This window comes from Stenella coeruleoalba, assembly GCF_951394435.1.
Source record: "Stenella coeruleoalba genome assembly, chromosome: 5".
Classification (NCBI taxonomy): domain Eukaryota; kingdom Metazoa; phylum Chordata; class Mammalia; order Artiodactyla; family Delphinidae; genus Stenella; species Stenella coeruleoalba.
In genome coordinates, this window is record NC_137150.1 from 135,665,604 (window position 1) to 135,686,184 (window position 20,581).

At 38.7% G+C, this 20,581-nt stretch overlaps 1 protein-coding gene across 2 annotated transcripts in view; it reads left to right on the forward strand.

The window, feature by feature from the left end:
* The window catches only part of MORC3 (MORC family CW-type zinc finger 3), a 41,081-nt gene extending 21,840 nt beyond the window's left edge, over positions 1 to 19,241 (forward strand). Inside the window, exons 10-17 of one of the 2 annotated variants that reach the window (XM_079921242.1) lie at positions 5,522 to 5,626; positions 6,249 to 6,371; positions 6,478 to 6,552; positions 7,481 to 7,526; positions 9,711 to 9,877; positions 13,149 to 14,034; positions 15,589 to 15,743; positions 18,514 to 19,241. In XM_079921242.1, the coding sequence (XP_079777368.1) occupies positions 5,522 to 5,626; positions 6,249 to 6,371; positions 6,478 to 6,552; positions 7,481 to 7,526; positions 9,711 to 9,877; positions 13,149 to 14,034; positions 15,589 to 15,743; positions 18,514 to 18,667 (1,711 nt within the window). In that variant the 3' untranslated portion in view covers positions 18,668 to 19,241. Of the gene's footprint in view, positions 1 to 5,521; positions 5,627 to 6,248; positions 6,372 to 6,477; positions 6,553 to 7,480; positions 7,527 to 9,710; positions 9,878 to 13,148; positions 14,035 to 15,588; positions 15,744 to 18,513 lie in introns of those variants that run through there. The other variant, XM_079921243.1, reaches the window with a different exon arrangement.
* The last annotated feature ends 1,340 nt before the right edge of the window (positions 19,242 to 20,581 follow it).

The window sequence follows — 20,581 nt, forward strand, 5'->3', positions numbered from 1 at the left end:
GAAGCTTGCCAGAAGACCTGGCCAGTCTGGGTCTGTAGACATGGCCTGCTGTTGCCAGGGGATGTGGGTGGGCTTGGGCTGGAGCTGTTCTGTAGAGGAGACCTGTCTGTGCCCAAGGGTGTGAGTATATGCTGGAACTGGTTCCTGCTGCTGGAGGGAAGAGCGTGGCCTGAAAGCACAGCTGGAGCTCCTTCGGGAGGCCATGGGCTCCAGCCAAATAACAATGAAGCACCAGGCCTGAAGGCCATGTGTCTTGCTGCTCTCACCTGGTAGGTTCATTGCCCCGTTAACCCGGTGTAACATTCCTCAGGCTGGCAAAGGATGAATGTTTACAGGATCAAGCTCCATTATCACAAAACTGAACCCAAAAAAACCCTGTTTGGAACGGGAAGACAATAAGTTGATAATTGACACAATCAAAAGCCCAAAGTTTGGTTTTTGGTAAGATTAACAAAGTCTATAAGCATCTGGCAAGACTAAGGGAAAAGAGAAAACAATAATCATCAATATCAGAAATGTAAAGGAGGACATTACTACAGATCTACAGACAGAAAAACACAGAGGGGCAGCATGAACAATTTTAGACCATTTTAGATGATATGGACACCTTCCTTTCAAACTGAATCAAATTAAAAATTTCCCACATACTTTCAAACATTTAAGGAAGTGGCGGCGCCAGCTTACACAATCATTAAAGGTTTTAAAAGACCACATAACTAGTAGTGAACTCACGAATGCATTACAAGAAAGGAAATTTATGTCAGTCTCTCGTGATTAAGATATAAAAATCTTAATTAAACAGCAAATACCATTTAGTAACTTGTAAAAAGAATAATACATTAAAACCAAATGGATTGTATTCCAAGATGGCATGGGTGTTTTTTACTATTCAAAATTCAATGTAATTCATCATGTTAAAGAAAAATCTCATGGTTATTTTCATAGGTACAGAAAAAGCGCTTGAGAAACTACAGTATCAATTTGTGATGTAGGAAAAAAGGGAACTCTTACAAAACCATTAATAGAAAGGGCATATTAGCAATACCGACTATTTAGCAAAAAACAGCAGTTCCTAATGGTGAATTATTGACAGCTTTCCGCTTAAGAGTGGGAGTAAGATAAGGTTATCAGCTATTCACCATTGTTCTTGAGGAAATAACCAGAACAAATGAGGCAAAAAAGAAAGAAATGAAAGAATAAGCGTTGGAAAGGAATAAATAATTTTCTGTAGGTGACAATATCAAGTATATAGAAAGTCCCAAATAATCTGCAGTGTAATACAGAGTCTAAGGTTGCTAGATAAGAAGTATTCAGAAGTTTGCTTACCAGCCAGAAAAAGAAAACCAACCATGCGATTCAAAAATTTTTATACATAATAACATCAAAAAAGCAAGTGCTTTGGAGTAAATAAAATATGCAAAGACCTCAACACACTAAAAACTATAAAACATTGTGGAGTGAAATTTCAAATCTGAATAAATAGGTATACCAGGTTCAGGAGTTGGTAGGCTGAATATTATAAAATGTTGTTTTTTTCTCCAAAGTAATTAAATACAATTCCAGGTTAAAAAAAAAATCCCAGCAGGTGTGTGTGTATGTTAATAGGCTTAATTTAAACTTTATGTGGAAAGTCAGAAGACCAAAGATAGTTAAGACAAAGAACAACAAATCAAGAGGACTCATACTACTAAATATCAGTACTTAAACAGCTGTAGTGAAAGTGTGGTATTAATGAAAAAATAGTCTAGTGAAATAGAATAGAGAAGCCAGAAACAAATCCCTGCTTTTTATACATATGGTCAGCTGATTTATGACGAAGGTGTAGTAGGAAAATGATCATCTTTCTAAAAATGATGGTTCAGCATTTTGTATGAACAAAATGAACGTTAACTTCTCCCTCTTATATGAAGCAAAAAATCAATTGCAGATGGATTTTAAGCCTAAATGAGAAAGGCAAAAACAAAATGAAAACAAGAATAGTTTCATAACCTTTAATTTAGGTGGTTTTTTTAAAACAAGATGCAAAAGTATTGATACATTAGATCAAAATGGAAAAATTATCTAAAATGAATAAGATATAGCAAATGTTGGTAAGATGTAGGGCAGTTGGAACTCCTGTATGTGCTGTTGGGTGTGAGAATTGTTGATCATTTTTGAAAGTTATTAGACTGTATTGAGTAAAGATGGACATCAGTGCCCACCCCTGTGACCCCGCAGTTCCACTCCTATAGGTGTATTTTCAACAGAAATGGGTGCAGTCTCATGGATTGGGGAATAGAGGTGATAAGAAAAGGAGATGAGGAAGAACTGAAAAAGTGATATGAAAGGTGAATCATGTTTGGGAGGGGAGATGATACATTCTTATTCGGATGTTTATGTGTTGTTATAGTGGGGCTTCCTGGTGGGGAAAAATAGAGATAATGAATGGGGATAGATATGTCTAATATTAACCTGTCAGTACAGAATTTCAAATCTTGATTTTTATTTATTTTTTAAAATTTTTTAATTAATTTATTTTTTGGCTGCGTTGGGTCTTTGTTGCTGCGTGTGGGCGTTTTCTAGATGCGGCGAGCGGAGGCTACTCTTCTTTGCAGTGCGCAGGCTTTTCATTGTGGTGGCTTCTCTTGTTGCGGAGCACGGGCTCTAGGCTCGCGGGCTTCAGTAGTTGTGGCGCACGGGCTTAGTTGCTCCGCAGCATGTGAGATCTTCCCTGCCCAGGGCTCGAACCCTTGTTCCCTGCATTGGCAGGCGGATTCTTAACCACTGCGTCACCAGGGAAGCCCGAGTCTTAATTTTTAAAAGCTTTATTTACTCTATTGAAGTATACTTGATTTACAATATTATGTTAGTTTCAAGTGTACAGCAGAGTGATTTGGTTATATGTATATATGTACGTCTATAATTCTTTTTTTATTCTTTTCCATCTTAGTTTATTATAAGATATTGAAATAGTTCCCTGTGCTGTACAGTAAATCCTTGTTGTTCATTTTATATATAGTAGTATGCATCTGTTAATCCCGTACTCTCAATTTATGCCTCCCCACCCCCCTTCCCCTTTGGTAACCTTAAGTTTGTTTTCAAAGTCTGAGTCTGTTTCTGTTTTGTAATAAGTTTGTACTATTTTTTAGGTTCCACATATAAGTTGATATATAATATTTGTCTTTGTCTGACTTACTTCACTTAGTATCATAATCTCTAAATCCATCCATGTTGCTGCTGATGGGACTATTTCATTCTTTTATGGCTGAGTAATATTCCATTGTATATATTGATGTATACACCACATCTTCTTTATCCATTACTCTGTCGATGAACATTTAGGTTGCTTCCATGTCTTGGCTGTTGTAAATAGTGCTGCACATGTGGGGTGCATGTATCGTTTTCCCCCCCTCACCCCTTGCCGTGCCATGTGGCATGTGGGATCTTTGTTCCCTGACCAGGGATCGAACCCATGCACCCTACATTGGGAACACGGAGTCTTAACCACTGGGCTGCCAGGGAAGCCCCAGGTGCATGTATCTTTTTGTTCTTTAATTTATTTTATTTATTTATCTTTGGCTGCGTTGGGTCTTCGTTGCTGCTGCGCGGGCTTTCTTTAGTTGCGACGAGCGGAGGCTACTCTTTGCGGTGTGCGGGCTTCTCATTGTGGTGGCTTCTCTTGTTGCCGAGCGTGGGCTCTAGGCGCGCAGGCTTCAATAGTTGTGGCATGTGGGCTCAGTAGTTGTGGTGCACGGGCTTAGTTGCTCCATGGCGTGTGGGATCTTCCCGGACCAGGGCTCAAACCCGTGTCCCCAGCATTGGCAGGTGGATTCTTAACCACTGCGCCACCAGGGAAGCCCTATCTTTATGAATTATAGGTTTCTCCAGATGTATGCCCAGGAGTGGTGTTGCTGGATCATATGGTAACTCTTATTTTTAGTTTTTTAAGGAACTTCCATACTGTTTTTCATGGTGCTTCCACCAATTTACATTCCCAGAAGCAGTGTAGGAGGGTTTGCTCTTCTCCACACCCTCTCCAGCATTTATTATTTGTAGACTTTTTGATGATGCCCATTCTGACCGGCGTGAGGTCATGCCTCATTGTCATTTTGATTTGCATTTCTCTGATAATTAGTGATGATGAGTATCTTTTCATGTACCTGTTGGCCATCTGTATGTCTTCTTTGGGAAAATGTATATTTAGATCTTCTGCCCAAGTTTTGATTGGGTTGTTTTTTTGTTATGGAGTTGTATGAACTGTTTGTATATTTTGGAAATTAAACCCTTGGCAGTTGTATCCTTTGCAAATATTTTCTCACATTCCATAGGTTGTCTTTTTGTTTTCTTTGCTGTGCAAAAGCTTGTGAGTTTGATTAGATCCCATTTGTTTATTTTTGCTTTTTTTTTTTCCCTTGCCTTGAGAGACTGACCTAAGAAAACATTGCTACGATTTATGTCAGTGTTTTGCTTGTGTTCTCTTCTAGGTGTCTCATGGTGTCATGTCTTATATTTAAGTCTTTAAGCCATTTTGAGTTTATTTTTGTGTGTGGTGTGAGGGAACGTTCTAACTTGATTGATTTACACGCAACTGTCCAGCTTTCCCAACACCACTTGCTGAAGAGACTGTCTTTTCTCCATTGTATATTCTTGCCTCCTTTGTCAAAGATTAATTGACTATAGGTGTGTGAGTTTGTTTCTGGGCTTTCTATTCTGTTCCATTGATCTATATGTCTGTTTTTGTGCCAGTAGCACACTGTTTTGATTGCTCTAGCCTTGTAGTAGTTTCTGAAGTCCAGAAGGGTTATGCCTCCAGCTTTTTTCTTTTTTTTTTCAGGATTGCTTTGGCAATTCTGGGTCTTTTGTGGTTCCATATAAATTTTAGGATTATTTGTTCTAGTTCTGTGAAAAACATCATGGGTAATTTGATAGGGATCACATTGGCTGTTTTAAATTTAAGATGTTACACTGACTGTATCTTGTGTGTGCAGACAGTTCCTGGCACAGTAGGTACTTAACTCCTTAACAAATGATTATTCAGTTGTGACCACAGTCATGTTTATCTCAGTAAGTCCTGTTGATTTGCTTTTTTACTGACACCTTATTGTGGGAAAAGTGAAAGTCTTAATTGTGGGACAGAAGCTATTTTGAATTATACTTGCTGGTAATGGTTGCATACTTTTATAAAGCAAACAGCTGCATTCTGGTTTGCATTGAAGCTTGTAAGTTTGTTGGTTGGGGTGAAGTTCAGAAAGCCTGTGGTTTTCCCGGTAGCTGGTCTGCAACACACTTCCTCAACAGAGGACCTAAAGTGTTAGTATTGTCCATCTTATTCCTAGATGGTCCTGGCTCTGTTCTATGAACTCATCTACATCCTTAGAGAAAATTGCCATTACTTTAAGTTTTCTTAACTGTGCCTTTTGGAGGCCTCTCCCCCCGTGTTCACATGATCAGTACCAGGTTGTTTATTCTTTCTCTGTTTGTCAAAGATTTAATCTTTATCTTTTTTTTCTTGAATTGATTTTATAATTTACTTTTTTTTAAGGCTTACAATAACAGCACTAGGAGATAAGCTCAATGATTACTGGAATGAAATGAAAGTGAAGAAAAATGCAGAATATCCTCTGACTTTGCTGGTTGAAGATATACAGTAAGTACATTTAAAAAATAATAAGTGACTATAATATCAAGATGTGATATTGGAGGGCATGGTGATTCTACAGTGTTCATAAACTTTTTAATCTAATCCATAGTAAGAAATAAATCCCACAGCTCGAAAGCCTTTTATAAACTAAAAGAATATATACATTTAAGTTATTCAGAGATGTGCTATAATAGAGGGTAGAATGTAATACAGTTATAAAAATTGCTTGAATTACAGTAATAGAACTTGCCTATTTTCTGTACTTTGAATGGTTTATTGTGCTAATAAGTATATTAGATTTGACACTGCAGATGCTAACTTAACATAAATTTCAGGGCAAGGCATTTGAGTATTTTCTAAGTTTTTTAGTTTTTATTATAGAAAAAATGTAATAGTATGCTATTAAACAAGACTAAGTCACTTTGTTTAAATTGGTCTGTCACTTTTAACCTTCAGTGGTAGCCAAAATTGTTGTTTTTAAAATCTTAACTCACTGTCAAACGTTCCGGAATTTTCAGGGACAGAATTAAATAATAGGGGCATTTTGTGGTAGAAATGATGTGGAAAGTCTAGTGAAGTACTTAGATCCATATTTCCATGCTAATATTTAATTGCTATTTTGTTACAGGAAACGTCCTGATCAGACATGGGTTCAATGTGATTCCTGTCTAAAGTGGCGAAAATTACCAGATGGGATAGATCAACTTCCAGAAAAATGGTATTGCTCCAATAACCCTGACCCACAGTTCAGGTACCATATAGTTGGTAGTAGCCTTTTTGGAAAGGCAGAAAGTACTGTTCAAGGTGTATGAATAGGCGCTGGTGACGTGTTATTCCCATGTGATTTTTCTGACTAGAAATTGTGATGTTCCAGAAGAGCCTGAAGATGAAGATTTGGTGCATCCCACTTATGAAAAAACGTACAAAAAGAAGTGAGTGTTATATTAATGTATGGTGGGAGAATAATACCCAGATCATCAACAGTGGTGTGTCTGTAGCATTAGTTGATATTTCTCCAAGATAAAGCAGTATAGCCAAAAAAGATTATGACTCCAAAAACAAAGATATGATGTGGAGTGCATAACATCAAGTGCTTTTAAAGTTTATACTGTGAATACCTGCTGTTTATTGCTGTCCTATCTACAGGATACTTTGAATATACAGTATAGTTTTGTTCTTTTGGACTATACACCAGTGAATCAAAAGTGAATACTGCCTTTTATGAGCTCATGGTCTAATGGGGAAAGTGAGATGTGTGTATTATCAATTTGAAGTTGACGACTCCCTTAAAAGGCATGATCCAGTCCTGTGAGGAACCCCATAAGGAGAAATTACTTCTGCCTGGGGATGGGGAAATGGATCAGGAAAATTCATGAAGGACATTTTTGTAATAGGCCTTGAAGGAAAGGTAGGATTTGTTGGGTAGGAAGCAATGGTTTGTTCAGCTTAACTACAGTAAATATGTGAATGGGGGATAATGGAAAATAGAGGTGGGAGAGAGAAGCTGGGGAACGATAGTGAACCACGGGGAACGTTAGGCTTATGTACTGCACACGGAAGGCTGAGTTGATGAAGATCTTCTGGGTGGTTTTGATTTATAGTACACTGTTCTTAAAGATAAATCCAGTAGCAGGAGTGGAAGACATTAGGGTGTTGCTGAGATAAGAGGTGGAAAGTACTTCCCTACCTGAGGCCTTACCACTGATTATAACGAAATTGAAGCAAAGTTCAGTATACCTATCTTATTGACTTAGTAGTAAAATGGCAAGTATGGCATTCGAAAACAGAATTGAAAAATCATAATGAAGTAAATTTAAATACATTTTTCTTTTCTCTCTCCTCTTTTTTTTTTTTTTTAAGAGACAAGGAAAAATTCAGGATCAGACAACCGGAAGCAATCCCTCGGGTAATTAGGCCTTCCATTTTATAGCTGTGTCTTGTATTGTGTTGTGATTAATTTAATACTCAATTTTTTTCTTTTTTCGGTATGCGGGCCTCTCACCGCCGCGGCCGCCCCCGCCGCGGAGCACAGGCTCCGGACGCGCAGGCCCAGCGGCCACGGCCCACGGGCCCAGCCGCTCTGCGGCACGCGGGACCCTCCCGGACCAGGGCACAAACCCACACCCCCGGCATCGGCAGGCGGACTCCCAACCACTGCGCCACCAGGGAAGCCCTAATACTCAATTTTAAGCTTAGGAGTTACATAACAAATGGAAGCAGTCTCGTTCATTCAGTTCACATTTCTCTTCTCTTCCTGTACCCCTTCTTACCCTCTTTCCCAATACTGACTGCTAACCCACAGCTTCACTCAAACTTCTCAATTTTATTATACAGTTGGGCATTTTCTGAGGAAAGGCAGATATTCTTTTAAGAATCTCATTGTTGGGCTTTCCTGGTGGCGCAGTGGTTGAGACTCCGCCTGCTGATGCAGGGGACATGGGTTCGTGCCCCGGTCCGGGAGGATCCCACATGCTGCGGAGCGGCTGGGCCCGTGGGCCGTGGCCGCTGAGCCTGCGCGTCTGGAGCCTGTGCTCCGCAGCGGGAGAGGCCACAACAGTGAGAGGCCCGCGTACCGCATTAAAAAAAAAAAAAAAATCTTATTGTTAGGTAGACAGTCAAGGAAAAGTTCATAGGAAGACCCAGGCAGCCACATGGTAGTACTAACGTGGACCAAAGCTGTAGTGCTGACCCTTCAACCATAGTGTACGGTTGATTCACAATATTATATTAGTTTCAGGTGTACAACATAGTGATTCAGATTCTTACAGATAATACTCCAATAAAAGTTATTACAAAATAATGGCTATAATTTCCTGTGCTGTACAATACGGCCTTGTTGCATTTATTTATTTATCTATTTATGCATTTATTTATTTATTTATGGCTGTGTTGGGTCTTTGTTGCTGTGCGCGGGCTTTCTCTAGTTGCAGTGAGCGGGGGCTACTCTTCGTTGTGATGTGTCGCCTTCTCATTGCAGTGGCTTCTTCTGTTGCGGAGCATGGCCTCTAGGTGTGCGGGCTTCAGTAGTTGCAGCACATGGGCTCAGTAGTTGTGGCTCGAGGGCTATAGCGCTCAGGCTCAGTAGTTGTAGTGCACGGGCTTAGTTGCTCCGTGGCATGTGGGATCTTCCCTGGCCAGGGCTTGAACCCATGTCCCCTGCATTGGCAGGCGGATTCTTAACCACTGCGCCACCAGGGAAGCCCATATCTATTTTATACATAGTAGTTTTTATCTCTTAATCCATACCCCTATCTTTTTTAAATATATACTTTTTATTTTATTTATTTGGTTGGGCCAGGTCTTAGTTGCACGAGGTGTGCTCCTTAGTTGCGCCTTGCCGGCTCCTTAGTTGTGGCGAAGTCTTAGTTGCAGCATGCATGTGGGATCTGGTTCCCTGAACCCAGGTGCCCTGCATCAGGAGCGTGGAGTCTTAACCACTGAGCCACAGGGAAGTCCTTCCATACCCCCTACATTTTTAATGCTTAATGGTGTTGAGCTTTTTCTGAGTGTATAAATAGGTAGTTGTACTTCTTGTATCAGAAGTTGTGGTCTGTTGCAGTTGTGTATGTGTGCTTATCATTACATTGAATTGTTTTCTTGTGTAAAGGCTGAGGGTTTGAGGGCGAGAACAGAACTGGGAGAAAAAGAATAGTGGGCTTACTTTGGTTTTTAAAGGCAGTGTCTTTGTGACTTTATCCTCAATTTCTTTCTCTTAGAAAAATAAGTTTTTATTATATGTCTATACGTTCTGTATAGTCCGAGGTCAGCAAATCTTTCAGTAAAAGGCCAGATAGTAAATATTTTAGGCTTTGTGGACCATATATAGTCTCTGTGGCATATTCTTTCTTTGTTTTGTTGTTTTGTTCATGTATTTAAACATGTAAAACCATTCCTAGCTCACTTGCAGGCTGGGTTTGGCTCTTTGGCCTGTTGTTGGTCACTCTCTGGTCTGGTGTAGCACAAGGAGTTTATGTGGTTAGGATAGTTCTCAGTGCGTCCTGGGATGGCGGAAAGGGGAAAGAATATCTTGTGTTTGGAACATGACACACTTTAAAAATTTCTTTAAGATCAGTTTTTTTTCCTTCAACAGATTCCTGCTGAACTCTTGTTTCCAACAACTCCTGTGTCAAGTCAAAGCTTTCCTCCCGTTAAGGAAAATGTTCCAAGAGCACATCTTTCAGAAGCGGCAAATACTTATGCAACGAGACTTATAAATAATCATCGAGGTTCACCCCAGTCTGAACCTGAGAATAACAGGTCAGTGGCGAAAATGTGTTTTTCCATTTGGGGAATAAATATTAAACAGCTTTACTTGACACTTCAATGCAGTAATACGCTTCTAAGAAAGTGTAGTTGACATGCATGTGAAAAGTCTTAAGGACAAGTTACTTTGCTTTCATTGTCTGAACTTACCCCCACTCCATTTACGTTACCTGTTTAAATCAATTAAAAGAATATTAATTGTTTTTATTGTGGAGATCAAATTGTCACCTCTTTGAAATTCTGTATAGTATGAAAATTCTTGCTTTTAAGATTATCAGTATCTGAGTAAAGAAAAACCTGAAGCAATTAACAGTGCAACGCTGTAATGTCAAATGTGACCCATATGTTCTTAGCATAGCCCATGACATGCTGTGCACTTCGGATGAGTGGATGGAGAAGGAAGAGGAAGAAAGGTGTGAGTGATACATGAATTGGACAGTCAGCTCTTTTGACTGGAGTGGTCGGGAAGGCTATATGATGAGCTGGTACTTAGGTTGGTCCCTGAAATTCTGAAAGCAGTAAGTGCTCTGCACGGTGGCCCATTCGAAGGGGATAGAATGGACACAGGTGAAAAGGCGTGTGACGCCAGTGAACTAGTACATTAGACTGACTCCATCTGATATTTGTTATTGAAAGAGAAACATTGAAACAAGATTCTCTGAAATAGTGAGGCCAGATGTTCCGAGAGGTTTTGTAGCCTTCATTAAATTCTTAAAAGGATTTTTGAAAATTCAGAAAAGATTAGAAATTGTCTTAATGCATATATACATCAGGGAGGGCATGTTTTGAAATAGTTTGCTGTTTATAGCCTACATTTTGAGGTCTTAGTTTGTGGCTGAATTGCTACTTAACTGAGAACATGTGTGAATTTTTTTTTAACTAGTCTCCATAATATTGGCTTTTCTGCATAAAGATGGTTACAAAGTAAGAAAAAGTAAAATTTGTAATGTTACAGACGTGATAATGGAATTTAATTTCGGATATGACTGCCATCAAAATGGAAGAAGAGAATAGAGTAAAACTTTTCATTAAATTAAAAAAATATATATTTATTTTATTTTTGGCTGTGTCAGGTCTTAGTTGCGGCACATGGGCTCTTTGCTGCAGTGCGTGGGCTTCTCTCTAGTTGTGGCCTGTGAGTTTTCTCTCTTTGTTGTGGTGTGTGCTCCAGAGCACATGGGCTCTATAGTTTGCAACACGCAGGCTCTCTAGTTGAGGACGGGAGCTCAGTAGTTTTGGTGTACGGGTTTAGTTGCCCCTCGGCATGTGGTATCTTAGTTCCCCGACCAGGGATCGAACCTGCGTCCCCTGTATTGTAAGGAGGATTCTTTACCACTGGACCACCAGGGAAGTCCCCTTCAATTAATTTTTAAAGCCTGTATTTATTCTTAAATTCATAGAGCCAAAGTCTGTGGAAAGGTGTACCTAAACTAAGTCTTGAGAGAGACAAATAGGAATTGGCCTGGTAAGAAAAATAATAGGACAGTTTCCAATTAAATGCTTAACTCCGTTGATCCCTAGACAGTCTCAGAACTTGGAAGCATTGGGAACTTCTGAAGGTGGAAAATAGGGGTGAGAACAGGAAGCTTGTATGAAAGTTTAAGGAAGAGTAGTTCCCTGGACCTCTTCCCAGCCTGTGAAGTCCAACAGTGCTGCTTCTCCTCCTCTGTCAGAAGGCAGGGAGTTTACTTTCTGGAGCAGTTTCTACTGCTGAAGATGTGGGTGAGCCACTGTTTTGGAAGCAGAAGTAAGGGAAAGTTTGAATGCTGAGTGGAAGAAATCCCCCTCCCTTCCTTGCCTCACTGGGCTCCCAAGAGAAAAGCTGTAGAAGATGATGACAGCCTGAGCATCCTTCACTTTCCCAGACCTCACTGCTTCTAGTCTGAAATAGAAATATAGCCAAGGATCCCCAGATGTACAAAACTGAAACAAAGGGAGTAGAAGAAACCATGTGAAGTTTATTGAGAGGTGGGTGGATGTTTAACAGATAAATCTCCTAGAACGAAAAGATAAATGATTGGAAGGTAGAAAAAAGAAGAGACGACGTACTGGAGGGGCCAACATCTGAGTAAGGACATTTCAGAGTGGGAAATCAGAGAACAAAGGGAGAGAAATAATATAAGAAAGACTTAATTGCCACTAAATACACAGCATAGTGGCTGGAAAAGGTAAGAAATATCTCAGAGAGGAAAAACACAGACTATATTCAAAAGATCAGGAATCAGAATGGCAGGAACAATGAATGGTAGATAACAATGGATTGATGCTTTTAAAGTTTTGAGAAAATAATTCCCAACCTGGAAGTCTATATTTTTCAAGCCAGCAGTGAACTTGAGAGGTGAATAAAGATATTTTCACCATGCAAAATTTCACATTTCTTTATGTCATATGTACCCTTTCTCAAGATTTTATTGGAGATTATGTCTTCTCCATATGAGAGAGTAAGCCTAAGAAAGGGGAAAATCCTTCTTGAGAAATGAGGTCTTAACACATAAGGCCCAAATAGCGAATCAGTACAGATATCCCTCTAAGTGGGGCAAAAAGTAATCAATTGGTGATAAATTCACAGAAAACTAAGCAGATGAAGAAAATGAGGCAATTTTTAATGCAGGGGAAATTGTTTTCCATGAAAGGATAGGGCATGCTGGTTTACTTTGTGGTTCACCTTTGATCACTGAACGTTTATAAAAATTCTGATGGGCAAACGGGAATGGCAGTGTCATTCACTGGGCTCTGGAATTCAGAGAGCAGCCCTGGGGTGGGTGGTGGCATTCTGTTTGGACATGTTACATTGAAATGCCAGAAGGCATCAAATGAAGAGATATTTGGCAGTATAAGGATGTGCTACTTTTTTTTTTTTTCTTTTGCGGTACGCGGGCCTCTCACTGCTGTGGCCTCTCCCGTTGTGGAGCGCAGGCTCTGGACGCGCAGGCTCAGCGGCTCCCCAGCACGTGGGATCTTCCCGGACAGGGGCACAAACCCGTGTCCCCTGCATCCGCAGGCGGACTCTCAACCACTGCGCCACCAGGGAAGCCCAGGATGTGCTACTTTTAAAAAGAGGTCTCAATAGTTGTTTCCTTATCTGTAAAAGGAGAAAATAATCTCTACTTCATTAAATCATTGGGCAGTACTGTGTAATATATCATTTTTTTTTAAATGAACATGGCCATTTCTTAGAATTTCAAGATAGATTACTTCAAGGTCGTCTATTTTTTCCATATCTACATTTTATAATCTTATATTTCATATATAAAATTTTTTCCAGCCTGAAACGGAGACTCTCTACTCGTTCCTCAATTTTGAATGCAAAGAATCGGAGATTGAGTAATCCAGCATTTGAAAATTCTTATAAAGATGATGATGATGAAGATGTCATCATCTTAGAAGAAAACAGTACTCCCAAGCCTGCAGTAGACGATGATATTGAAGTGAAATTGCAACAGAGTCACATGGAGCAGAGCGGTGTTCAGGTGGAGCCTGTGGGTGATAATGAACCGTGTGGCCAGACTAGTTCAACAGGCACCTCATCATCCAGGTGCAATCAGGGAACCACTGCAGCCACCCAGACTGAAGTACCAAGTTTAGTCGTTAAAAAGGAAGAAACTATTGAAGATGAGATAGATGTAAGAAATGACACAGCCATACTGCCATCCTGTGTGGAAACTGAAGGAAAGATACGTGAAACCCAGGAAATCTTTGATAAATCTGCTGGTGATGCTGGTTGCCAATTAAATGAACTAAGAAATGAGCTGCTTCTTGTCACCCAAGAAAAAGAAAATTATAAAAGACAGTGCCACGTATTTACTGACCAAATCAAAGTGTTACAGCAGAGGATACTGGAAATGAATGACAAATACGTGAAGAAGGAAACTTGCCATCAGTCTACTGAAACTGATGCTGTATGTTTACTTGAAAGTATTAATGGTAAATCTGAAAGTCCAGACCATATGGTGTCTCAGTATCGGCAAGCTTTGGAAGAAATAGAAAGGCTGAAAAAACAGTGTAGTGCTTTGCAACATGTAAAGGCTGAATGCAGTCAGTGTTCCAATAGCGAGAGTAAAAGTGAAGTGGACGAGATGGTTGTGCAGCTTGACGATGTATTTAGACAGCTGGACAAATGCAGTATCGAGAGGGACCAGTATAAAAGTGAGGTGAGTTGCATCATTCAGCACAGTGAGAGTCGTGGGAGTCCAGGGGCATCTAAAGCTTAACTGCCAGTTGCTAGGTGGGCATAAGTCATTTAATCATATTTCCATTTACCGACTCCACTGGTTCTCAACTGGGAGTGGTCCTTCTGGGGGCATATGGAAATGTGTAGGGCAGTTTCGGTTCTTAAATGTCTTGAAGGGATGGGCATTGTTGGAATCGAATGGGTGGGAACCGGGTCTGGTAAATGTCCTGTAGTGCGCAAGGACACTGCTGTGCAGTGAGGGATCGTCCTGTTCATTCCCACTGGGACGCTCAGTTACTAACAAGCCAGGAGTTCTAGTCCGTTATTAATAAGCCTGCAAATAACCACACAGGGTAGATGACAATACCTTATTTTATAGAGGTACCCTGTATTACTTACGATTAGGTTCCTTTGAAGGTGACATAAAACCCCACATAACAGTAGCAGCTGCACAGTCATCAGAGACACAGGCTCCTTCTACATCGTTGCTTTGCTTCTCAAAGCAAAGCACTCGGACCACTGCGCTTGTGGTCCGAGATGGCTCTTCAGGTCCAGCCAACGTATATCTACATTCCAGGCAACAGGAAAGAGAAGGAGTGCAGTTTCTGAAAGCTGCTTATATGCCATCTGTCAGAACTTAGCCACCTGGCCAGTGGATGCCTTGGAAATGTAGTCTTTATTTGGGGGTTCTTTTACTGAGGAAGGAGGAGCCCCTAGTTCAAATTTGGGTAGCTCCTTTGAAAAATATTTTACGTATTATATTTACATGGTGTTTGAAAGGAGAGTTTCTCTGCTGAAAGGAATTTGGAAACGACAGTATGGTACCGAATTGCCCCTTCTTCTGGAAATACTGCCGACATAAATGCTTATTCAGACATTCCGCTTGATGTGTTGGCTCAGGAGCTAGATGACAAAATACATAAAAAATACAAGCTTTCTGTTGTAACTTACTGCTGGTGAGTGTGCAAGAAGTGAAAGTCACTATGACCTCAACATAATTTGGGCATTTTTATCTTGGTTTTTCAGTTTTTAGGTCTCATTTGTTTTTTTGTTTTTGGGTTTTTTTTTGGCGGTACGCGGGCTTCTCACTGTCGTGGCCTCTCCCGTTGCGGAGCACAGGCTCCGGACGCGCAGGCTCAGCGGCCATGGCTCACGGGCCCAGCCGCTCCGCGGCATGTGGGATCTTCCCGGACTGGGGCACGAACCCGCATCCCCTGCATCGGCAGGCGGACTCTCAACCACTGTGCCACCAGGGAAGCCCCCATTTGTTTTTAGTCATGCTTTAATTAACATTTTGTATTCTTCTAATGTAAAAAGATATAGAGCTGAAACTAAGCAAATGAAGCTTTATTTATAGAAAGCTATTGTGTTTTGTGTGTGTTTTTTTGGTTTTCTTTTTGGAGCGGGGAGGTGCCCTGATTTTTTTATGGTAATAATTTTCATCAAGCAGGATTTTGTACATTTCTTAGCTTAAATTTGCACTTTGACATTAGTATTTTTAAATTGTACAGTTATAAAATTAATTTTTTGTCAGGTTGAATTATTGGAAATGGAAAAATCACAAATCCGTTTGCAGTGTGAAGAACTGAAAACTGAAATCGAACAATTAAAATCTACAAGTCGGCAAATTGGAGATGTGTCAACGTCAAGTAACATCGAGGAGTCTGTAAATTATACTGATGGGGAAAGGTAATATGAAATGAGGCATTTGGCTAGGGCTGCAGTTCTGGTTAGCATGATACTTATTTGCTAGTGCACATCAAACAGATTGTTCTTGCAAAAGAAGTTATTGGCTGCTGTGATCCCAACGTTCTGATGGACAGAGATACAAAAGAAGTACATGTCATCATTCTTCCCTTCAAGGAACTAACAATTTTGTGAACTTAAATGAAATAGGAATTTCAAAGGAATTAAGCCCTGATTGGTCAGAGTGGTTTGGAATGTTTTTTGGGAAAAAGTGAAAATTGAGCCAGATATTGAAGGATGGGCTGAATTAGGCAATGACTAGAAGACAAGGGTCTATTTCATGAAACTTACTTTTTGACCTTAATTTCTTTAATTTCTGTACTTGGCACCATTTCTTTATGGTTTGCTACCTCATTTTACTACATGCCTTCCCCAATTTTAACTTTTCGGAAATCACAAAATTACTAAAAATTGCCATTACAGGTGATTCCTAATTACAGGTGATTAATTAGGAAGAAGTTCTGTGAAAATAAGAAAACAGTAAATGAATGATTACCCTCTCTCAGGAAGATATTAAATGGGCTTGGGGTTCTGACAGTATTGGTGGTCTGTTGATAACCATTCAAGAGAGAAAAAAACCCACAAAAATAGTCATTAAAAATAGTGCAACTCTTCTTGCTAGTATGATAAAACTTGATACCTAAAATGTACTATTGTTGAGAAATAATTTACCATCCTTACTTGACATTAATTATATTATGACTTAGTTTTTTAGCTTAAGGTTTTAAAGGATTTCGTTAAATCTATTCATGGAAATAGAATGAATAGATCAGTACATATAAGCATGGGGGGGCAAGGGGTCAGAAAAGAAAACCCCAACTGGTGTTTCTGAAAATGGGAACCACAAGCCTCTGTGGTGCTTGTAAAAATGCAGATCCTTGGAGCGCAGTGCAGTTGATTAAATTGGAAACTTTTAAACAATCTCCCAGATGACTCACTTGCACACTAAACTTTGAGTAACTGATGATCTTTTAGACCTGTGCTTTCCAAGACAGTATAGGCACATTTGGCCACTGACACTTGAAATCTAGCTAGTCTGAATTGAGGTGTGCTTTAAGTATAAAATACATGCTGGATTTTGATGCCCTGGTATGAAAAAATAAATAAATAAAATGCCTCAATATTTTGGTTATATGATGAAATAATATTTTATATGTAACTAAAATTTATTTCATCTTACTTTTTAATGTGGCTATTTGAATATTTAAAATTGCATATGGAGCTCACAATGTTTCTCTCAGTCCTGTTCTGTGTACTAAAATAGGGATTTGTGATGTGTCCTGTAGAGAGGAGGAATTAGCCAGGACAGTCAAAAGACTTAAAGGATAGGATAGGTCAAAGATGGTTGTAGGGTCATACTGGTCTTTTTCTATTTTTTGTATAGAAATGGGCCTCTGATTGAAGATGAGTGGGAAAGCTTGGACAAAAAACTGCTGGTATGGGCATGATGTAAAATTTTATCAAAGGTCCAATGGAATCTTAACATAAGCTCACAAAAAACATATTTAAAATCACATTTTTATGCGTTGTCAACCCAAGGATGAGCAGCTCGCTCCTTCAGAGATTTCCACCCTAGAAAGATCAGTATCTAAACTAAATGTAGACTTCTTATATTTTGGGAGGGGGCAGGACAAAAACAACTGTAATATTCTCTTGACCTAGGCGTCTCAATCTTTCACGCAAAGGCTGCTTGCTGTGTAGTTGTAGAAGTTTGAAGTCTAGAATGTGGATATTCAGATAGATACAGTATAGAAAACGGAAGGAATGATAATGATCATTTAATCCAGGGTTTCTCAGTGTTTATAATAAATGCATAGTAAAACGGATAGTTAGTGAACTTTAGCATGTGATAGGTTCAGAGAAATCCTGCGTTTTATTTTTTTAAAGGCTTTTTTTTTAAAATATTTATTTATTTGGTTGCACCGGGTCTTTGTTGCAGCAGGTGCGCTCCTTAGTTGCTGCTGCAGGGCTCCTCAGTTGCAGCTCACCGGCTCCTTAGTAGTGGCATGCGAACTCCCAGTTGCGGCATGCACGTGGGATCTAGTTCCCTGACCAGGGTTTGAACCCAGGTGCCCTGCATTGGGAGTGCAGAGTCCTGTCCACTGCGCCACCAGGGAAGTCCCAGAAATCCTGCATTTTAAAAAGTCTTTTTACCATTATTTAACCCAAAGTTGTATAAGCTTATTTGACCACAGGACCATTTCTTTTTCCTTTTATACTACTATGGATATCTCATAGAACATGTTTTAGGGAACAATTCAATTCACTTTGCTCAAAAGGAAGCTGAACTTCAAAGTGACACATTCTTATTCTTAGACCAGTGTTCTCACTAGTGTATCATTTATTGTTTTCCAGGTGATAACAAGATTTTCAATTGTAAATAACATCTTGTAATTTATGTATTTTACCAGTCCATCTTTTCTCCAGTCTCGAATTAAAATTGTAATAGTTGGAACCAAACAGAGCTGCTAGTGTTTTGAAACACTCTACATACCAACAGATAAATATTATACTTAGTTATTAAATTATGAATTATTAAGTTAAATGAATTGTTAAATCTAGTTCTCTTGAGGAAGTTTTGCTTTTCATTTAGTTTGTATATCATTCTACAGAGATTCCATTTTAATGTTTCCCTTAAATTATAAGGCCTACCTGAATATTAAACTGTATTGTTATAATGTTCATCTAATAGGTGTAATGTTTGTATTTGCAGCCTCAAACTTCGATCTCTTCGAGTTAACGTAGGACAGCTCCTGGCCATGATTGTACCTGATCTCGATCTTCAGCAAGTGAATTATGATGTCGATGTAGTTGATGAGATCTTAGGACAAGTTGTCGAGCAAATGAGTGAAATCAGTAGTACTTAAAGTGTATTTTATGTGAGATACTAAAAAATATTTGCTCCGTCTTTCTGGTTGTATAGCTTTCAAAATTTAAGCAACTTTGTTATAGATATGATACGTAACAGACTGAAGAACCATAATCTTTTCTGTATTCTATGCATTCAAGTGTGGACACAAATATTGTGGACACACTATCACACCTTTTGAAATGCCTGTGAATCATTGGTATTGAGCAGCTACATAGCTAACTCATGATTCTGCTTTGAAATGTAAATATTTATAATTAAGTCACACATATTTTTTTATTACCCTAGAGGACTCAAGTGTTTTTCACCAAGAGGTTTTCAGGATTCCCCTAACCTTTGTGCAGTCTTTTCTGGTTCCCCAAAGTGTATTTTTCTCTGACTTGAGGGCTGTGCCATAATACAAATGGAAATGTTACCTTTGATTTTCTTACAGAGAAGTTTAAAACAGGGTTTTTAAAAATGGAATAACACTCCCGATAAGTTGTAAGTAATTGAGCATTAATGTTTCTTTTCTATAAATTCTTATCTCCTGAAGTATTTTATTCATGAAAATAAAGTAAGCAGAAACTCCATCCATTTTGCCAGGATTTTTTTGTGTGTGCTGAGATTGCCGATCATGGTTATTAAACACAAAGTGTTTTTACAGAAAAAAATAATGATTTTTAGTATAAAAATATAAAAATATTAAATGCCCCACCACATTTACTTGGAAGCCCATTTTTGGCTGCTTAGTCCGCATGGAGTGGGCACAGTGATTGTTTACTATTTCTTTTTGTGAAATTTCCTGTACAGCCTTTTGTAGGAGTACTACAGGTTAATATGAGTTGAGGAAGACAATCTTTCTCCAACAGTACTGCATACCTTTTATTATATTACAAACCTAAGTGTTTTATATCCTGGAGTTAAGCAACAAACAACCTAGGATTATAGTATTACATGCCATAAAAATTATGCTTTACTGGTCCCGTGTTTTGTGCAATTATAAAGAGATGGCTTTCTATTAAGTATAACTGTATATATAATTAAGAATCATATTTTCCACAACTAAAATGTGCATTATTTTTTTCAAAGTTTTATCATTGCTATTTATTTTTACTTTTGTTTCTGAACATTGAATACATGTTCCTTTTGTATGCTTAATTACATGTTTGTCATGTACAATATTAAATTTTTACTGTACAGTAACTTCTAGAAAAAGCAAATAAATTTTTATTTGCTTGATAAAGTAATTGAAAGTGTATTTTTGGTATGAAGCTGGTTTTCTGTCACAGTTGTATCTGCTCAAATTTTAAAATATCTTGTAATAAAATAAAAATATATATGATGGCTCACACTTCAGATACTACTTTTAAGGAGTTCTGTATTCAAGTTATATTTTGAAAAGTAAGATTGTGTCTGTTAAGACCCTCAAGTTGAGCTCATTTTACTGTATTTATTAGAAGTTACATTTAGAAGATATAATTTCTAAAAATTTAGAAGTTATATTTACTTCCATTAAGGCTCTAAGACTGGGCTCACCTTGAGAGTGTGTGCGTGCATTTTCCACTCAAAAAGAGACTTTGTGTAAGTCATCTAAAGAAACCTTGCCTAAATGGTAGCAGCTGTGTATAGCATGTCTAAGTTTGTGAATATTTATGTAGCACTTATTTCTGGAATTTGCTATTTTTCCCTTCCTTTTGGTCAGCTATATTCTTGCAAAAATACATATTTTATATGGCTGTTAACTGGCTTAATGGCAAAGTTAATCATAGATTTAGAGAAACTTGCTTGCTAAATTGATTCTTTGGAATTACTTACCTAATATTCACTCTTTAAGAAAACATTGCCAAGATATGACTTTGTGGCTAGCAAATTTAACAGAAGAATGTACATGGGCTTTCATGTCATCTATTGAGGTAGCGATACCTGTCTT